Here is an 18942-nt window from a genome sequence, read left to right on the forward strand (position 1 = left end):
TGAGCTGGAAGCACTATAAAACTGTAACAGCAAAAGGGAGACCAAGGTGAAGAGTTGACTGAGGTGACCTGAACATTCTTACTTCAGAAGCTTTCCTGAAGGTAATGGGAGCTCACAGGACACTATACTGGGGGCTAATTAAGGGTCAGTAAGTCTGGGAGATAATGGTAGTCAACACGAATAGGCAGTCATAATGCAATTATAGGGGTCAGAAGACAATGTGCTGTATGAAAGATGAAAACACTCTACTGGTGGCTAATAAGGCGGGGGTACCATTCATGGTGCTAGAGGATAATGGGGGAGTCAACATACACTCTGAGGTTTATATCTGTATACATAATTTTTTTATTGTGGCATCCCTTTCTTGATAAAAATATGCAATGGGGGATTAGATACGCAGACCACGTTTGATTCAACAGAAGAATGACACACAAAATTCTGTTAGGCAATGTGTTCTGCAACAAACATCTCACAGAACTTAGGGTTTATCGTTATCGTATATATTATGCTGTTCTACCATTCAACTTGTTGGCATATTACCTATTCCACAGTAAACAGGATTATCATTAACATGACTTCACATAATGTTTCCAGTGCAGGATTTGCTAACAGTGTTCCATTACAGTTTTCATGAGAAGGCTTCTTCTAATGTACCAAACTGACAAAGTTCCTTCTCAGTATGAATGCCTCAAGGTTTACTGAGGCTGGTGACAATATGGGAAGGGGTCCTCCCATTCAGGGTCCTTTCAGAGGTCCTCTTCTGTAATGTATGACATTCTAATGGAGCATTTCTAGTTACGATAATATGCATATTTTTCTGTTGCATGAATTCCATAATGTAAAATAAAATCTGATCTCACTGAGGTTTTCTCAGAATGTTTCTCTCAAGTGTGAATACTCTGATGCACGCTGAGAACCGATTTCTGAACGAAGCCTTTCCCACAGACTACACACTTATAGGGTTTGTCTCCAGTGTGCGTTGTCTGGTGTTTGTTCAAATTTGATCTGTCAGTGAAGGCCTTCCCACACTCAGCACACACATAAGGCTTCTCTCCTGTGTGAATTCGTTGATGCACTTGGAGCTGTGATTTCTTAGTGAACGATTTACCACAGTCACTGCATTCATAAGGTTTCTCTCCAGTATGAATCCTATGATGTATAATCAGTTCTGACTTTTGTCTGAAGGTCTTCCCACATTCAGAACAGATGTAGGGCTTTTCTCCGGTATGAGTTTTCTGATGTTTACTGAGATTTGACCTGCCACTAAAGGCTTTCCCACATATAGCACACACATATGGTTTTTCTCCTGTGTGAATTGGTCGATGCACCAGGAGCTGAGACTTGGAGGTGAACGATTTCCCACAATCATTGCATTCATAAGGTTTCTCCCCAGTATGAATTCTCTGATGAGTAATAAAGTTTGACTTCCGGATGAAGGCTCTTCCACACTCAGTGCACACATAGGGTTTCTCTCCTGTATGAATTTTCTGATGCACAATGAGTATTGATTTCTGGTTGAAGGCTTTCCCACATTCATGGCATTCATATTGTCTCTCTCCAGTGTGAATTTTCTGGTGTATATTGAGGTGTGACTTCTGGGTGAAGGCTTTTCCGCAGGTATTGCATTCATAAGGTTTCTCCCCAGTATGAATTCTCTGATGTGTAATCAAGTCTGACCTTTGTGTGAAGGCCTTGCCACATTTAGGACATATATAGGATTTCTCTCCTGTATGAGTTTTCTGATGTGTAATGAGATTTGACCTGTTGGTAAATGCCTTCCCACATTTAGTGCACATATAAGGTTTCTCTCCTGTGTGAATTCGTTTATGCACGTGAAGTTGTGACTTGGAAGTAAAGGATTTCCCACAATTACCACATTTATAAGGTTTCTCTCCTGTATGAATTATTTGATGGGCAATCAAGTGTGCCTTCTGGATGAAGGCTAGCCCACATTTCATGCATATATATGATTTTTCTCCTGTATGAATTCTCTGATGCACTGTGAGTGCTGACTTCTGAGTGAAGGCTTTTCCACAATCACTGCATTCATAAGGTTTCTCTCCAGTGTGAATTCTCTGATGTATAATCAACTCTGACCTGTACGTAAAGGCCTTACCACATTCAGTACATATGGAAGATTTCTCTCTCATTTGTACTTTCTTATGTGTATTGAGGTTGGAACTATTGTTGAAAACCTTCCCATATTCGTTGCATATAGACGGTTTCATTCTTGTGTGAGTTCGTTGATGTACCTGCAGTTGTGACTTGGAAATGAAGGACTTCCCACAGTTACTGCATTCATATGGTTTTTCTCCAGTATGAATTCTTCGGTGCGCAATCAAGTGTGTCTTCTGGATGAAGGCCTGTCCACATTCAATACATATATAGGATCTCTCGCCTGTATGAATTTTCTGATGCATCTTGAGTGTGGACTTCTGCGTGAATGCTTTGCCACAATCACTGCACTCATGGTGTCTCTCTCCAGTATGAATTTTCTGATGTATACTAAGATCTGAGTTATAAGAGAAGCCTTTCCCACATTCACTGCATTCATAGAGTTTTTCTCCAGTATGAATTCTCTGATGCCTGAAAAGAGAAGATACTTGGAAAAAGGCTTTCCCACATTCACTGCACTTATAGGGCTTCTCTCTAGTATGAGTTCTCTGATGTGTAATGAATTCTGGCTTCTGTACAAAAGCCTTCCCACAGTCAATACATACATACAGTTTTTCTCCTGTATGCACTTTCAGATGTACCTTGAGTTGTGACTTCTGGGTGAAGATATTTCCAAATTCAGCACATTCATAAGATTTTGCCCCAGTATGACTTTTCTGATGTTGACAGGGTACTTGTTTATAGCTGAGGATTTTTCCACACTGATTATGGCCCCATAATTTCTCTCCTGTTGGAGTACACTCATGTTTAGTACAGGAAGAAATTTTACCATATTCAGTAATCTTATTAATGTTCTTTGATCCACTGTTTCTATTATGACCGTGTAAATCTAAATTATGGCTTAAAGCACTTCCATATAAGTCACACTGATGAGGTCTCTTTGGGGAAGGAATGTTTTGGCTCACATGAATTATTTTTCTGTCTTTATATTCATAATCCCTCTTTATAGTCAATATTTTCTTGATGAAAGCAACATCTCTTAAAGATTTGTTTTCTCTTTGTTGATAGCTCTCTATCTGGTCATCAATCTGCCACAATCCTTCTAGAATAAAATACAATAAAACGTCACTTGTAGCATCACCTTTCCTCTCAATGTAGAAAGAAGTTTTTCAGAAATTCTCTGTGAGGTTTGAAACCGAAACTCTCCTTCTCAAAGGAGAATAAGATGATTTTAACTCAAATAGCAGCTAGCAGAGGCAAGAGAAGAGGGTCATGTGGTTCATCCAGGTTGAACACAGTGAAAAGGGTGAGGGTGAATCATTGGCTGAGAAGACTTGGTGATAGTGGTGATAGGAAACATTCTGGGATACAATTCAGTTTATTTAGAATATGAACTCAATGCACTGTGCCAGGAAGTGAAAAAAGGCAAAGAACAAGATATATAGCACAATAATATTTATATAAACTAATAATACATACCCCAAGTCACTTTAAATATGAACTTAAAAATATGTTTCTATCATATAAAACAATTGCCTATGATGGGAAGTGAGATGAGTATGGGGAAAAGAAGGAATAATGAATAAATTGAAAAAATAAAATAATAGAGAATCCTTACCCATACTGATGATGATAGTGTGTCCTGAATGAAGACATGATTAAACTCAAACCTCACCATATGAAGTATAGAAATAAAGCAATTTCAAAAATCAGCCAACCAGGCAGACAGCCCCCAGTCAGTGTGAAGTCTCAAGCAACCTTGGAAGGAAGTCAGAAAGGTACTCCTAAAGGTTAAGCAACAGTGACCTCTAAGTCATCAGTTGGATGAAAGACATGGGGAATGGGAAAGTGAGAAATCTTAAGTCAGTGACTATGGAGAAAAAAGGAAGAGAGCATGATTGGAGATAAAGTTCCAAAGCATCTCACAATGAGAAAGAAAGAAATGAAAGAGGACTAGCAGGAGTGGGAGTGTGTGACATATAGTAACTTTTAAAGAAAGAAAATCCATGAATAGCTGAATACATAAAGAATGAATCTTGGACAATGCGAAAGGCAGAAAGAAAAAAAGAATGTTAGAGAAAAGGAGCATAACCAAGAAAAAAAGAAAATATTTATTGAGGCAGATTGGCATGTGATCCAGACGCCAAAAAGCCAAGGAAGAAGACAGAAATGACAAAGGCATTTTTATAGAAGGCATTTAGTTATTTGAGAGGCTGATATCAAGGGTCCTCAAATAATACAAAAAAATCAGAACCTTCCAGAAGAGTCAGCTTAATAGCATTTCAAAGATGCCAGTCTTTCTCAAGATGGCTGAGATTTACTTCCCTGTCTCCCATCAGTCTGGGTCACACTCACTCACCTGGACAGCTCTGATGTGGGCTCTCACCCTGCAGTGCCCATGGCTCCTTTCCTTGCTCCAACATGAAAACCTCTGTTTCAGGAACTTGATACCCTGTTCATGAGAAATGATAAAAGGTCTGGGTCCAGCTAATTGTGTTACAGAGCCCAACCAATAGTCTTGTTCCATGAGGCTTTGTTCTACAGGAAAGTAACAGTGTATCTCTGAGAACAGAGTACAGTTAACCCTTGAACAACAGGGCTTTGAACCACATGGGTCCAACTTATAAATGGATTTTACGGAAAATATTGGAAAATCTTTTGGAGATCTGTGACAATTTGAAAAAACTCAAACTTCATAGCCTAGAAATATCAAAAAATGTTTTTAAAAAGTTAGGTATGTCATGAATTTTGTAGCCACCTCCTATTGCTATTGCAGTGAGCTCAGTACTGTAAATATCCACTTAAAATGCCCTAATCATTGCCTCATGAGCAGTCCCTCTCTCCAGTAAATTGTGTATAGCAGTAAAAAGTAATCTCTCTGGGTTCTCACATATGTTTCATGTTTATTGCAATACCATAAACCTTGAATAATATCACAGGGCCCATACTACCATACTAAGTGCCACTAGTGATGCTGGAAATGCTCCCAAGAACAGAGAAAATTCATGACATTACAAGAAAAAGCTGAATTGCTTGATTGAGGTCTGCAGCTGTTGTTGCCAGCCATTTCAAGATAAATGAATTAAGTGTAAAAACCATTGTAAAAAAAAAAAAAAGAAAGAACTACATGAAGCATATACCAGCAGACAAAAAAAACCCTGCATCTTTTTTTTTTTTTTTTTGGCTGCACCTCATGGCTTGTGGGATCCTATTTCCCCAACTAGGGAGGACTGAATCCAGGCCCTGAGCAGTGAGAGAGTAGAGTCCTAACCATTGGACTGCCAGGGAATTCCCACCATGCACTTTTTGAGAAACACTTTTTTTTATCTTGTATTAAAAATGTAGTTTTTATGTGGGTACAGGATTGTTATAAGAAAAGCATTCCAGGACTTTGCTGGTGATCCAGTGGCTAAGACTCCATACTCCCAATGCAGGGGGCCTGGGTTCGATCCCTGGGCGGGGAACTAGATTCCACACGCCACAACTAAGAGTTCACATGTGCAACTAAAGACCCCGCATGCCACAATGAAGATCCTGCATGCTGCGACTAAGACCTGGCACAGCCAAATAAATAAATAAATATTTTTTTAAAAAGCATATCTATAGATTCTAATATGATTTGAGAAAAAGCAAAGTCCTTATATGGTAACTTAAAGCAAAAGGAAGGTGAAGGGCTTAAAGCTAGAGAATTTAATGCCAGTAAAGGATGGTTTGATAATTTTAGAAAGAGGTTTGACTTTAAAAAGAGATAAGAGAAGCAGCTTCTGATGACCAAAAGGCAGCAGATAAGTTCCTAGATGCCATAAAGAAAATCATTCAGGAGAAAAAAGATATCTGCCTGAACTGGTTTTTAATGCAGATGAAAGTGCCATATTCTGGAAAAAATGCCACAAAGGACTAAGGAAGAGAAGTGAGCACCAGGACAGGAACCTAAATCCTAACTAACTCCCCTGTTTCGTGCAAGTGCAGTCAAGTTTATGATTAGGACAACCCTTATCTATAAAGCTGCTAACCCCTAAGCCTTGAAAGGAAAAGATAAACACCAGCTGCCAGCCTTTTGGTTGTAAGACAAGAAGGCCTGAACAACAAGAACTTTCTTTCTGAATTGGTTCCATTGATGCTTTGTCCCTGGAGTCAGTAAGTACCCAGCCAGTAAGGGACTGCCTTTTGATATTGGACAATGTCGCTGGTCACCCAGAACCCCATGAGTTCAACACCAAAGGCAACGAAATGGTCTACCTGCCCCCAAGCACAACATCTCTAATTCAGCCCCTAGATCAGGGGGTCACAAGGACCATTAAGGCTTATTACACATGGTGGTCTATGGAAAGGACTGTCAACACTGTGAAAGAGAAACTTGATAGAGAGAACATCATAAAAGGCTGGAAGGATTACACCACTGACGATGCCATCGTTGTTATAGAAAAAGCCATGAAAGCCATCAAGCCTGAAACAATAAATTCCTGCCAGAAAAACTGTGTCCAGACGTTGTGTATGACTGCATAGGATTTACAACAGAGTAAATAAGGGAAATCAAGAAAGACATTGTGAATAAGGCAAAAAAGGTGGGGGTGAGGGTGTGGAGGATTATCTTGGAGAAATTTAAGAGCTAATAGACATCACAGCAGAGGCTTGATGAATCTGAGGGCTTTCGAACCAATGCCAGATGATTAGAAAGAAAACATGAAGAAGCAGTGCCAGAAAACAAGTTGACATTAGACAGTCTGGCAGAAGGGTTCAGATTTACTTAAGACTGCTTTTGACTTCTTTTACCACATGGACCTTTCTATGATATGGGCACTGAAACTAAAGCAAATGGTGGAAGAAGAGTTGGTATGGTATAGAAATATTTTTAGAGAAATGAAAAAGCAAAAATGTTAGAAATTATGATGTATTTCCATAATGTTACATCGAGTGTGCCTGTATCTCCTGCTTCCCCTCTTCCACCTCCCCCACTTCCTCCACCTCTGCCATCCCCGAGACAGCAAAACCAACTCCTCCTCTTCCTTCTCCTCCTCAGCCCATTCAATGTGAAGACAACGAGGATGAAGACCTTTATGATGATTCACTTCCACTTAAAAAGCAGTAAAGAATCATCATGCTGTACAGTTAATAAACTTATCTGTTGTGTATACATGTGTCTTCCTGTAAAAATCTAATAACTGTACGGCAAGAACTGTATGAAGAGTTTGTGTGTCATCATCATCATCATTGACTAAGTAGTCATCATGTACAAGACTTGTATTGAGGTGGACAGCCTATCCTTACATAGGCATAAGGTGAGTGTCATTTAATATAAAATTAATAATGTGTTAGTTTTCTTACTGTTTTATAACTCTGCTTTCCAAGAAGTGCATTATTGTACAGTATGCCTCTCTTGTAATTGGAGAAACTGGGTATCAGCCTATCATCACAAGTAAGTGGTTTTTTCTTAATGTAACAATGTTTCCAATACTGCATTATGAATATGACTATAATACTGTATGCCATAAAAATTTTATAACACTTTATTCATTACTGTATAGGCTAGGCTACCATGAAACCATCATATCAATTACACTAGGCTACCATAAAGCAATCATATTGCTACTTCTTCATTATCAATACATGAATCATTCATTACACCTATAAATAAATATGAATTTCATTTTCACATTACCTTTTCATTTTTGATGTCTAGTGTTGTAATACATATAACATCTATAGTGCTTTGTATCATTTAAGACAATATTGATGTAGGCATTGACAGCCGATTCACCTTATAAATAGATGACATAAACTTACGGTATTGATAAATACAGTACAGTAAATGTATTTTCTCTTCCTTATGATCTTCTTAATAACCTTTTCTCTAGCTTACTTTATTGTAAGAATACAGTATATAATACGTATAACACACAAAATATACGTTAATTGACTATTTATGTTATTGGTAAGCCTTTCAGTCAACAGTAGACTATTAGGAGTTAAGTGTTTGGCAAGTCAAAAGTTGTATGTGGGGCTTCCCTGGTGGCGCAGTGGTTGAGAGCCTGCCTGCCAATGCAGGGGACACGGGTTCATGCCCCGGTCCGGGAAGATCCCACATGCTGTGGAGCGGCTGGGCCCGTGAGCCATGGCCGCTGAGCCTGCGCGCCCGGAGCCTGTGCTCCGCAACGGGAGAGGCCACAACAGTGAGAGGCCCACGTACCTCAAAAAAAAAAAAAAGTTGTATGTGAATTTTCAACTGTGCCAGATCTGCACCACTAACCCTTGTGTTGTTCAAGGGTCAACTGTAAAATTCAGAGTGCCCAAAAGGGATAAAGAATCCTGGACAAATCAAGGACAAAACCATCATATAAGTCAGGTGTCTCACAGCATTCAGCAACTGAGAATAAAAACACTCTCAGTGGGGCCCTTCTTTCAGACACTCAGGTAACTGTGCTTACCTACTGAGAGCAGGTGGCTATAGGTCTCCAGCATCACATCCCGGTACAGGTTTTTCTGATCAAGGTCTAGCTGCTGCCACTCCTCTCTGCTGAAATCTACAGCCACATCCCTGAAGGACACTGATCCCTGTAAGGGCACATTCCTGTTCAGCATGAATAGTTTTGGGGGATGGAGAGACTATATTTAGGAATATGGAACTTAGGTTTTGTTGTTAATTTACCTCCTCTTTTTAAAAACTCACCCCCCATTTCCCTAACATTTTATTATGAAATTTTACAAACATACAGAAAATTTAAAATAATTGTGTAGTGAAAACCTATATAACCACCACTTAGAATCTATCCCCAACAATTTACTCTACTTGTCTTACCACATATTTACCCATCCTTTTACCCATCCATCAATCCATATTACTTTTTTGTTCATTTCAAAGTAAACTACAGATGCCAGTACACTTCCTCCTAAATACTTCAGAATGCAAATCATTAAGTGGAGTATAACATTTTTTAACCTTTTTTAGGTAAGCTTTACATACAATGAAATGCACAAGTCCTCAGAGTACCATTTGAAGTTTTGACAAGTGCATACACCTGTGTAATCCAGGAACTTTTTTAAAAAATGGTATTGCATATACGGTGTATATTAAATATCTAGTTTTACGTAATATTTTATGGAAGAAAGAAAGCCAGTAAAGAATTTCTGCTATTGTTCTATACTATGGTCAGTCAATTACTCGTTTTTCAAAACTAAAGATTGAAATAGGCTCTCTTGTAGTTTTCTAGCAACTGGATGAATGACCTGTGATACAATTTCTGAGCAATTTAGGACCAGCCATTATGCTAGCCCTGGGAACACAAATATGAATTATTTATGTTTCTAATCTTCTAGCAACTTAAAAGACTTGGAAAATAAACAAGACCTATGTTTTAAAAGTAAAGTAAAAGAAGACACAAGTTCACTAAAGTGTCAAAAAGTAAATCTCTATGTGGAACACACTGAGGTCCCCAAAAAGGAAAAATACATTCCACATGGGTGTGTAAGTTTATTATTAGTTGAGGAATTTAAGTTGGAAGATGAGAAGTATAACACAGAATGGGGAAGTGAGGAAGGTCATTTCCCAGAAAAGACAAGCAAAGGTGTGGATATAGGAAAATACATGATGAGTTTGGAGAATAGCAAATAGCTCTATGTAAATGAAGAGAAGTCTGCATGACAAGCCAGGAAGGTGGTTATGGGAAAAACAGTTTGCTCATAGAACAAGTATGAATTTTCCATTTTAAGTAAAGGTAATTAAGGTAGTCAGATTTATAGTAAACATTTTTTTTGTATAAGACCTGTATTGCAGAATAACCAAATAAATGATGAGGAACAGTTCCTTACAAAATGATTTCTGGCTAATAAATGAAGAAGTTAGGATAGAATTAGAATACCATCATCTCATAACTCCTAATGAAATAATGAGTTTAGACAATAATCATTAAGGGTTGCTCAACTGTTTCAGGTGAAAGGCTGAAGAGAAGTTTAAAATGCATGAGTCAGCTAGTAACAATGGCATCCACTCATCAATTTTAACATCACAAAAAGAGAGATAACCATGTATTATGTGCCTCCTGACATGATATAGTAATTAACTTCATACCACCCATTTTTAAGTACTTTTACAAAACATAAAGAAAAATACAACCTGAATCTCATTAAGCCTCCAGATCCAACAAATCATTCATAGGTAATATGAAGTATAGAGGAATATGTTGAACAATATCAAGACCAAAACATGAGCTAAATCCAGAAGGCAGAAAATGGCCTGTTTCTTCAAAAAATAAATTACACCAGAAAAAATATGAAGGAGAATCTTTTCTTTATTAAAAGAGACTTCAGAGTCATACTAACCAAATGCAACTTGTGGACCATGTCTGGCTCTTAATTAAAGCAAACCAACATTAAAAAGATATTTATGGCATGTTTCAAATTCAAATAATAACTGGGTATCAGATGATACCTACGAATTATTGATATTATGTTTTAGGTGTGATAATGGCTTAATGGTTATGTCAAACAAAAAGGAAGAAAAAAAGAATTCTCATCTTTTAGAGATATACATCAAAGTAGTCACAGATAAAATGGTTTTGGGGATTTACTTTAAAATAATCTAGCAGCTGGGAAGGAGGGTAGTTTTAGACAATATAAGAATGACAGAATGTTGATCACTAATAAAGCTGAGTGATAGGTACAATAGATACATGGGCTCCTTATACTATTCTCTTTACTCTTGAATACATTTACATTTTTTTCATAGCAAAATGTATTTTAAAAAACATGATCTTCCATATTAAAAAAATCTAATCTGGAAATGCATAATTGAAGGAATGGCTATTTCCACCTGGAGTCAAACACTTAAAAAAGGGATCTATAGGGACCTGAACAGCCCACACTCAGTAAATTATAGAAATAATAGACAGGGTATTATCAATGATATAGAAAAACAAACAACAGGATCTAATCAATATTTATAGAATACTCTAACCAACAACAGCAGAATACACATTCTTTTCAGGCATCCATAGAACAATGACCAAGACAGACCATATCCTAGGCTGTGAAATAAATCTCAACTGGAAAGAAATGAAATAATATGAAGTATATTCTCTGAAAATAATGGAATCAAACTAAAACTCAATAACAGAAAGACAACAGAAAAATCTCCAAAGGAATTATATTAGAAAACAGTAACAAAAGCTATCTGGAAAGTCTGGAAATATCTGGAAGTTAATCAACACACTTCTAAATAACCTATAAGTCAAAGAGGAATCCTCAAAAGAAATTTAGAAAATACATAGAACTGAAAAAAAGTGAAAATACAATGTATCAAAATCTGTGGGATGCTGAAAGGGAAATTTATAGAAAAGGGGAAACAAATGATCCAAGTAAAAAATGGGCAGAGAATCTGAATAAGACATTTTTCCAAAGAAAATATACAGATTGCCAACAGATAATGAAAACGTGCTCAACGTCACTAATGATCAGGGTAATACAAGTCAAATTCACAATGAGATATCACCTTACACCTGTCAGAATGTAACAACAACAAAAAAACCCCACAAACCCAAGAAATAATAAGTGCTGGCAAAGATGTAGAGAAAAGGGAATCCTTGTGCACTACTGGAAGAATGTCAATTGGTGCAACCACTATGGAAAATACTATGGAAGCTCTTCAAAAAATTAAAAATAGAACTGCCATATGATCCAGCAATTCCATATCTAAGTATTTATCCAAAAGAAATGAAAATGTTAACTTGAATAAATATACACACCCCCACGTTCACTGCAGCATTATCCACAATGGCCAAGACATGAAAGCAACCTAAGTGTCCAATGATGGGTGAATGGATAAAGAAAATGTGGTATTTATATATGCATTGGAACATTATTCAGCCATAAAAAAGAAGGAAATCTTGCCATTCTCAACAGCATGGATGGACCTCGAGGGCATTATGCTAAGTGAAATAAGTCAGACAAAGAAGGACAAATACCGCATGATCTCACTTTACGTGGAATGTAAAAAAACCAGCAACTGAAGTCATAGATACAGAGAATACACTGGTGGTTGCCAGAAGCAGGGGGTGGGTGATGGGTAAAATGGGTGAAGGTGGTCAAAAGTATAAACTTCCAGGTATAAAATAAGTCACAGGGACATAATGCACAGCATGGTAACTATAACTATAGTTAATACTGGATTGTATATTTGAAACTTGCTAAGAGAGATCTTGAAGGTTCTCAACACAAGAGAAAATATTTGTAACTATGTGTAGTGATGAATGAGAACTAGATTTATCGTGGTGATAATTTCACAATATATACAAATATTGAATAATGTTGTATACCTGAAAATAATGTTATACGTCAAGTACACATCAATTTTTTAAAAAAGGAAAGGGGAAAGGTCTCAAGTCAATAATCTAAATTCCTACCTCAAGAAACTAGAAAAAGAAAAGCAAAATAAACAAAGCAAGCAGAAAGAAGAAAATAATAGAAAACAGGTATCAAGGAAATTGAAAAAAAAACACAAAAAACTAGAGAAAAATCAATAAAACACAATGTAGTTATTTTGAAAAAAATCAATAAAATTGATAAATCTTGCTGACTGACCTAGTAGTCAACCAGACTGACAAAGATAAAAAGATACAAATTACCAATGTCAGGAATGAATATCGTTACAGATATGGCAGCCATTAAAAGAAAAATAAGGGAATACAAAAATTCTATGCTAATAGAGTCAGCAGCTTAGAAGAAATGGACTGATTCCTCAAAAACCACAACTACCAAAACTCAACAATATGAAATACATAAGTTGATAATCCCATAAACCATTAAATTAAAATAATAATTTAAAAGCTCCTGGAAAAAAAAGTCTCCAGGCCCAGATAGTTTGTTGTTTTTTTTTTTGCTGCGCCGTGTAGCATGCAGGATCTTAGCTCCCCAACTAGGGATCGAACCCGTGCCCCTTGCAGTGGAAGCAGAGTCTTAACCACTGGATCACCAGGGAAGCCCCGAGATAGTTTTACTAGAGAATTCTACTAAACTTCTAAAGAAGAGTTAGTCTCATTTTTACACAATCCCATCCAGAAATTAAAAGAAGAGGAAACACTTCCCAACTAATTTTTTGGGGCCAGTATTATTACCCTGATACCAAAGCACTACAAAGACAGTACCAAAAAGAAAACTACAGACCAATATCTCTTGAGAACTTAGATGCAAACATCCTAAATGAAATACTGCCAAATTGGATGCAGCAATGAATAAAAAGAATCATGCATCACAATAAATTGGAATTTATGGGAGAATTCTCTGTACTATATTCTGCATGCCCTTTGAATCTATAATTATTTCAAAATAAATAAAACATTGAAAAAATATATTGAAGAAAGTTTATTCTCATAACAGAGCATTTTGAAATGGGCAAGACCAGAAAATAAGTCACGAGAACCACTGCACAATTCAGGTGAGAGAATACAAATTTCTTACTTATCTAAAGTAAGGCTGCAGTAAGGCTATAGAAGAGACTGATACTAGTTATTAAGGAGGTAAAAGTGATACCGAGTGTGAAGGTGAGAAAAAATGACTCAGATAACTCTCAGTCATCAGTTTTGTGTTGCTGTAGATTCTGAGGTCACAGATGAATTTAAGGACTAGAGGAGGGGGCTGGGGGAAAAAGATAAATAATATATTTTGTACATACTAAGATTTAAGTGATAAGACATATACAAGGATGAACTCTAGGCAGGTGGATAGAGAGCTAGTAGGGAGATGATGATTCAGGAGTTAAATATACAGAGCAGGTCACTGAATTCAGGGTAGGGAATGAGCATGCAGGAAGGACAGGACAGAGAAAGTATTAAGGATAAGTATTAAAGATACTTGTGGTTTTTAATGTCTAAAATTATGATGCTTGAAAGCTATCTTTTTTTTTTTCTGCGGTAGGCGGGCCTCTCACTGTTGTGGCCTCTCCTGTTGCAGAGCACAGGCTCCGGACGCGTAGGCTCAGCGGCCGTGGCTCATGGGCCCAGCCGCTCTGTGGCATGTGGGATCTTCCCCGACCAGGACACGAACCCGTGTCCCCTGCATCAGCAGGCGGACTCTCAACCACTGCACCACCAGGGAAGCCCGAAAGCTATCTTTTTTATTTCTTCATTTAACTATGTTCAGAGATTACAGTTTGCTTCTTTGTGATGTGTTGATTCTGTTTATGGGGCTTAGAACATTGTCATTTCTTTGAAAATGTTCCTTATATACTTGAAAAGAATACATATACCCTGATTTTTCTCTTTCATACACTTGCATATTCACAACCTACTCACATCAAAACCCTGGCCCCTAAACCCTATGTCATCAAGAATTAAATGGGGAATCAAGAAGATGTCATATTCGTAGCTTTGACTCCGCACCAATTGAGGTTCTTATAAACAATCTGTCCAGGAAAAATCTCCTTACTCAAAGATAACAATAAAAATCTCCTAATGTACAAAGATACTATAAGCAAAAAGAATGAAAAGAGAGAGATTAAAAGGAACATGCTAGAAATAAATTGCCACACAATAAAACACATTCACCATGAATTCAAGGAATTCACTAAAACAATCAACTACTTAATGAAATAAATAGGGATATAAGAGTCCAAAGAAGAAATAATGAAAAAACAGGTTAAGAAAATGGTTATTTAAATTTTTGAAAAAAAAAAAAAGGCAGAACTCAGTAAAGAAGTAAAAAAGAAAGAAAAAGTAGCACAGAAATGAAGTTCTCTCTGAAAGCAATAAAAACATTCAATGAAAACACAAAAAGTGGCAAGAGCAGATTAAGACAAGTAAGCAACATGAAATGGAAATAAGGACGTTTAAAGTAAAATAGAAAAAAAAACAAAAATAGAGTTTAATAAAAATATCCAACAAACAAAAGGATCCTTGAAGTAGTAGTATAGAACTCTTATCATTATTCACAGTACAAATTTAATAGATATTGTCTAAAAGAGTAAAAGATTTAGTTCAAAAAGTTAATGCGATAAGGGTGACACTAAGAGAACTAACCAAACAAAAAAGAATCTAAACCCTTCTAATTACCAGAATGACAAAAACAAAAGCAAAAAATACAGAGTATACAGTGAAAGATACATAAAAGAAACAAAAGCAAAAAATACAGAGTATACAGTGAAAGATACATAAAAGAAACATCCACATCAGAAGTGTAACATAAAAAGCATCTTTCCACTGCTGTACAGAGAAATGCACAAGGACTCCAAAGGCTGACCGTAAAAGGATAAGCAAAAGGCATATTTGGATATGCCAACAGAAAGGAAATAACAGCCTCCATCTTAATATCAGACAGAGCTGAATTCTAAGAAAAGATATTAAACAGGACAAGGACACAATCCAAAATGAACTTGAGATGTCATTACTATCACTGCAACAAATTACATAGCATCAAAATTTATAAACAGAAACTATAGGCAATACAGATGGAAATATACTCATGGTGGGAAACTTTAAATAATATCTCTCAGCTCCAGGAGATAAAGAGGAAAAAACAAGCCACATTGTAAAAACCTCCTAACTACATATTTTATTGATAACAAAGTCTATATCTGGAAATATTCTTTTCAAGTGACTCTGTAACATTTAGAAATATTAAACATAAAATTTGCACACATACACAAAGTTAACATTCCAAAAGCAGAATAAAATCAATGCAAACAAATCTCTCCAAAGGTGCAATCCTAATTTTATTAAAAGGAGAATTTTTTAAGTAAAAGTCTTAACACCTACAAGTGAAAACGTGGTAAATGGTAATTAAAGATTTGATGGGAAATTTAGTACATTCCTAGAAATCCACCCTTTCATCTAGATTTTAAATTGAGATAAGTTATTTTTCTAGATTATTTTTGAACATTGTTTTGCTGTGAGTAGTTAATACATTTGATTTCTGAATCTATGCTCATAATTTTCAGTTCTTTTACTGTCATTGATGGGTTTAGACATCAAGGTTAATATGGTAAACAAAATAAAACAAACACCAAAAACAACGTTGGGAATAATTTTAGATATCTTTACATAAAACTTTGTTGTAAAGATCAAACTACTCCCAGAATGAATTTCCACCCCCTGGAATTCCTCCTCCTCACCTCACATGAGCTGCCATGTTCCTCTGGAGCCAGGCCCAGGGATTTCTGGTGAGAGGTCCAATTAGCTGGCATGGTCATGCTGGGTCTCAGCCTTTATTCTCTCAGGAGCCTAAAGTTTGGTGGACATCTGTAAACTCAAGCAGAGATGCTAAGAAGAGGTGAGGTGGAATCTGGAGGAAGATCTGACCCAGGGGCTCCCTGGAAAGATAATGTCCACATGGTCAGTCATCACATAAACATCTCCAGTGAACTCCAAGGTGTAGTTCCCTGAGCTAGACACCACAGGACCGTGGTTCTCAAGCTTGAGCGTGCATTCGAATCACCTGGAGGGTTTGTTTAAATACAGTTAAAAATCCCCACACTCCCACCGTTTCTGATTCAGTAGGTCTAGGGTAGGGCCTGTCTCAGACTATTCGGGTTGCTCTAACAAAATACCACAGACTGGGTAGCTTATAAACAACAGAAATTTATTGCTCACAGCTCTGGAAGCTAGGAAGTCCAAGATCAAGTCCATGATCACGTTTCGATGAAGGCTCTCTTCCTGGTTCATAGCCAGCACCTTCTAGCTGTGTCTTCACATGGTGGAAGGGGCTATGAAGCTTTGTGGGGTATCTTTTATAAGAGCGCTAATCCCATTCATCAGGGTTCTACTTTCATGACCTAATCATCCCCCAAAGGCCCCATCTTCTAATACCATACTTTTGGGTATTAGAATTTCAACATATGAATTTGGGGGGAACAAACATTAAGATCATAGCAGGGCCCAAGAATCTGCATTTCTAACTAGTACCCAGGTGATGCTAATGCTACTGTTCCAGGAACCATACTTTGAGAACCAGTGCTGTGGAGAACATGAAGTTTAACAAAACCTGTGATAGGTTATTAGTCATGGTAAACTATGGGAAAAAAACATGAGATATGGAGTGACATTACTGAAGATTTGAATTGCAGCTCTGCTACTTTTTGGCTATGAGAAAATGAATAAGTTATTTTTAGCTTTAGTTTCAAAAATGAGAATGAAAGTGCGTACCTCATAGAGTTACGAAAATGAAATGAGATGATGCTTACAAAATACTCAACACTTCCCTGGAATACAAAAAGCATCCAATAAATATCAGCAATTACTATGCACTATTAGATATTAAAAGTTAATATAAAAAACAATATAATCAAAGCAAGTAAAACAACAGACAATACTGATTTAGGTATGTGACAAAAGTGACATTCAGGGCTTCCCTGGTGGCGCAGTGGTTGACAGTCTGCCTGCCAATGCAGGGGACGCGGGATCGTGCCCCGGTCTGGGAGGATCCCACATGCCGCGGAGCGGCTGGGCCTGTGAGCCGTGGCCGCTGAGCCTGCGCGTCCGGAGCCTGTGCTCCGCAACGGGAGAGGCCACAGCAGTAAGAGGCCCGCGTACCGGAAAAAAAAAAAAAGAAAAAAATGACATTCAATTGAGTGTACACAAGACATTCATTGCATAAATGGTGCTGACATAACTGGCCTTCCACCTGGAACAAAACAAACTAGATCTCCATTGCACACTATACATTAGACTGAATTCCAACATGAGTAAATATTTTAAGTATATGTATTTTAAAAATCTCAAAGAATATTAAAATAAATTTTAGGAGTATACGATTGTATAACATTCTGGTGGAGTCAGAGGGATCTTATTGTACATGAGAGAAAACCCAGAAACTATAAAAGAAAAACCAAATATTTCTGATTCGATATTTCCTAATTATATGTTAAAATGCACCTTGAAAATAAAAATGAAGATATATATACATAAAAGTTTCAATATGTGATGACAGGTTATCCTTATTGTTAAAAAAAAAAAATCTAGCAATCAAGTGGAAAAATAATAAAAGCCCAGGGGAAAAAAAAGACAAAGGACATGAAAATTCACAGAAAAGTAAATTTAGATGGCAATTAACCCAAAAGGTGCCAACATTACTGAAGGGAAAGTGCATTAGACGAATCAGACATAATTTTCCCTCAGAACTGTAAAAACTTTCTTTTAAATGCTGGAAAGCATTTTGGAAAATGAGCTCTTTTATAAATTGCTGGTGGGTGCTTAAATTGCTATAATATCTTTTGAGTTATTTAGTTATATCTATTATTGAAAATACACATAACTGCTCCTAATAATATTTCCAAATATATAAAGCAGAAACTGGTTGAAGGAAGGGCAAGAGGATAAATAACTTTTCCAGTGTGAGTTTACCTTTCTCGGTAATTAATTAAGCAGACAAAATAATATATATAATGCAATCTATATGAAACAATACAATTAATAAAGAATACAATTGTTTTTATGTAATAGATGTGACATTTATGAAAACTGACCCTGAACTGGGCCATAAGCAATTTTTACACTCGAGCGTCACCCAGAGGCATTATTTGAAATAGAGAATGCCCTTCTAAATAATTCATGGATCAAAGAAAACATTAACTGAAATTCAAAAAACAAAAACCCAAACACTGAAATGGGAGCAATAAAGAAAATGCTTGTGAGTATTTAAAAAGCGAGCTCATCACAGACCCCATAGATTCCTCATGCTGACGCCCCAGGCCCTATCACTGACCACACACTCCCATCACTGGGCCCCCAAATCCCAATCACTCATCTCAAAGATATTCACCATTGCCCAGGACCCCATCACTGACCTCTCTCTGACACCCAATAACGGACGCCACAGACCCCACCCCCCACCACTGAATCCCCAAAC

The 18942-nt window shown here is 37.0% G+C and overlaps 1 protein-coding gene across 7 annotated transcripts; it reads right to left on the reverse strand.

Annotated features, from left to right (window-relative positions):
- Nucleotides 1–348: 348 nt before the first annotated feature.
- ZNF585A (zinc finger protein 585A) lies at nucleotides 349–17977 on the reverse strand. Of its 7 annotated transcripts, none has more exons than XM_029211907.1 (5): nucleotides 17241–17977; nucleotides 16211–16408; nucleotides 8541–8667; nucleotides 4475–4567; nucleotides 349–3217 (listed from the first exon to the last, which is right to left on the reverse strand). In XM_029211907.1, the coding sequence occupies exons 2-5, from the start codon at nucleotides 16286–16288 to the stop codon at nucleotides 885–887; spliced, it is 2631 nt and encodes an 876-aa protein (XP_029067740.1). In that variant the 5' UTR covers nucleotides 16289–16408; nucleotides 17241–17977; the 3' UTR covers nucleotides 349–884. The 7 variants fall into 7 exon arrangements, with proteins under 7 accessions (XP_029067740.1, XP_029067728.1, XP_029067750.1 ...); XM_029211895.1 differs by having other exon boundaries at nucleotides 16689–17977; XM_029211917.1 differs by having other exon boundaries at nucleotides 8541–8683; nucleotides 16689–17977.
- Nucleotides 17978–18942: the final 965 nt, after the last annotated feature.

Source organism: Monodon monoceros, unplaced genomic scaffold (assembly GCF_005190385.1).
Source record: "Monodon monoceros isolate NGI ecotype Baffin Bay Population unplaced genomic scaffold, NGI_Narwhal_1 Super_Scaffold_10, whole genome shotgun sequence".
Lineage (NCBI taxonomy): Eukaryota > Metazoa > Chordata > Mammalia > Artiodactyla > Monodontidae > Monodon > Monodon monoceros.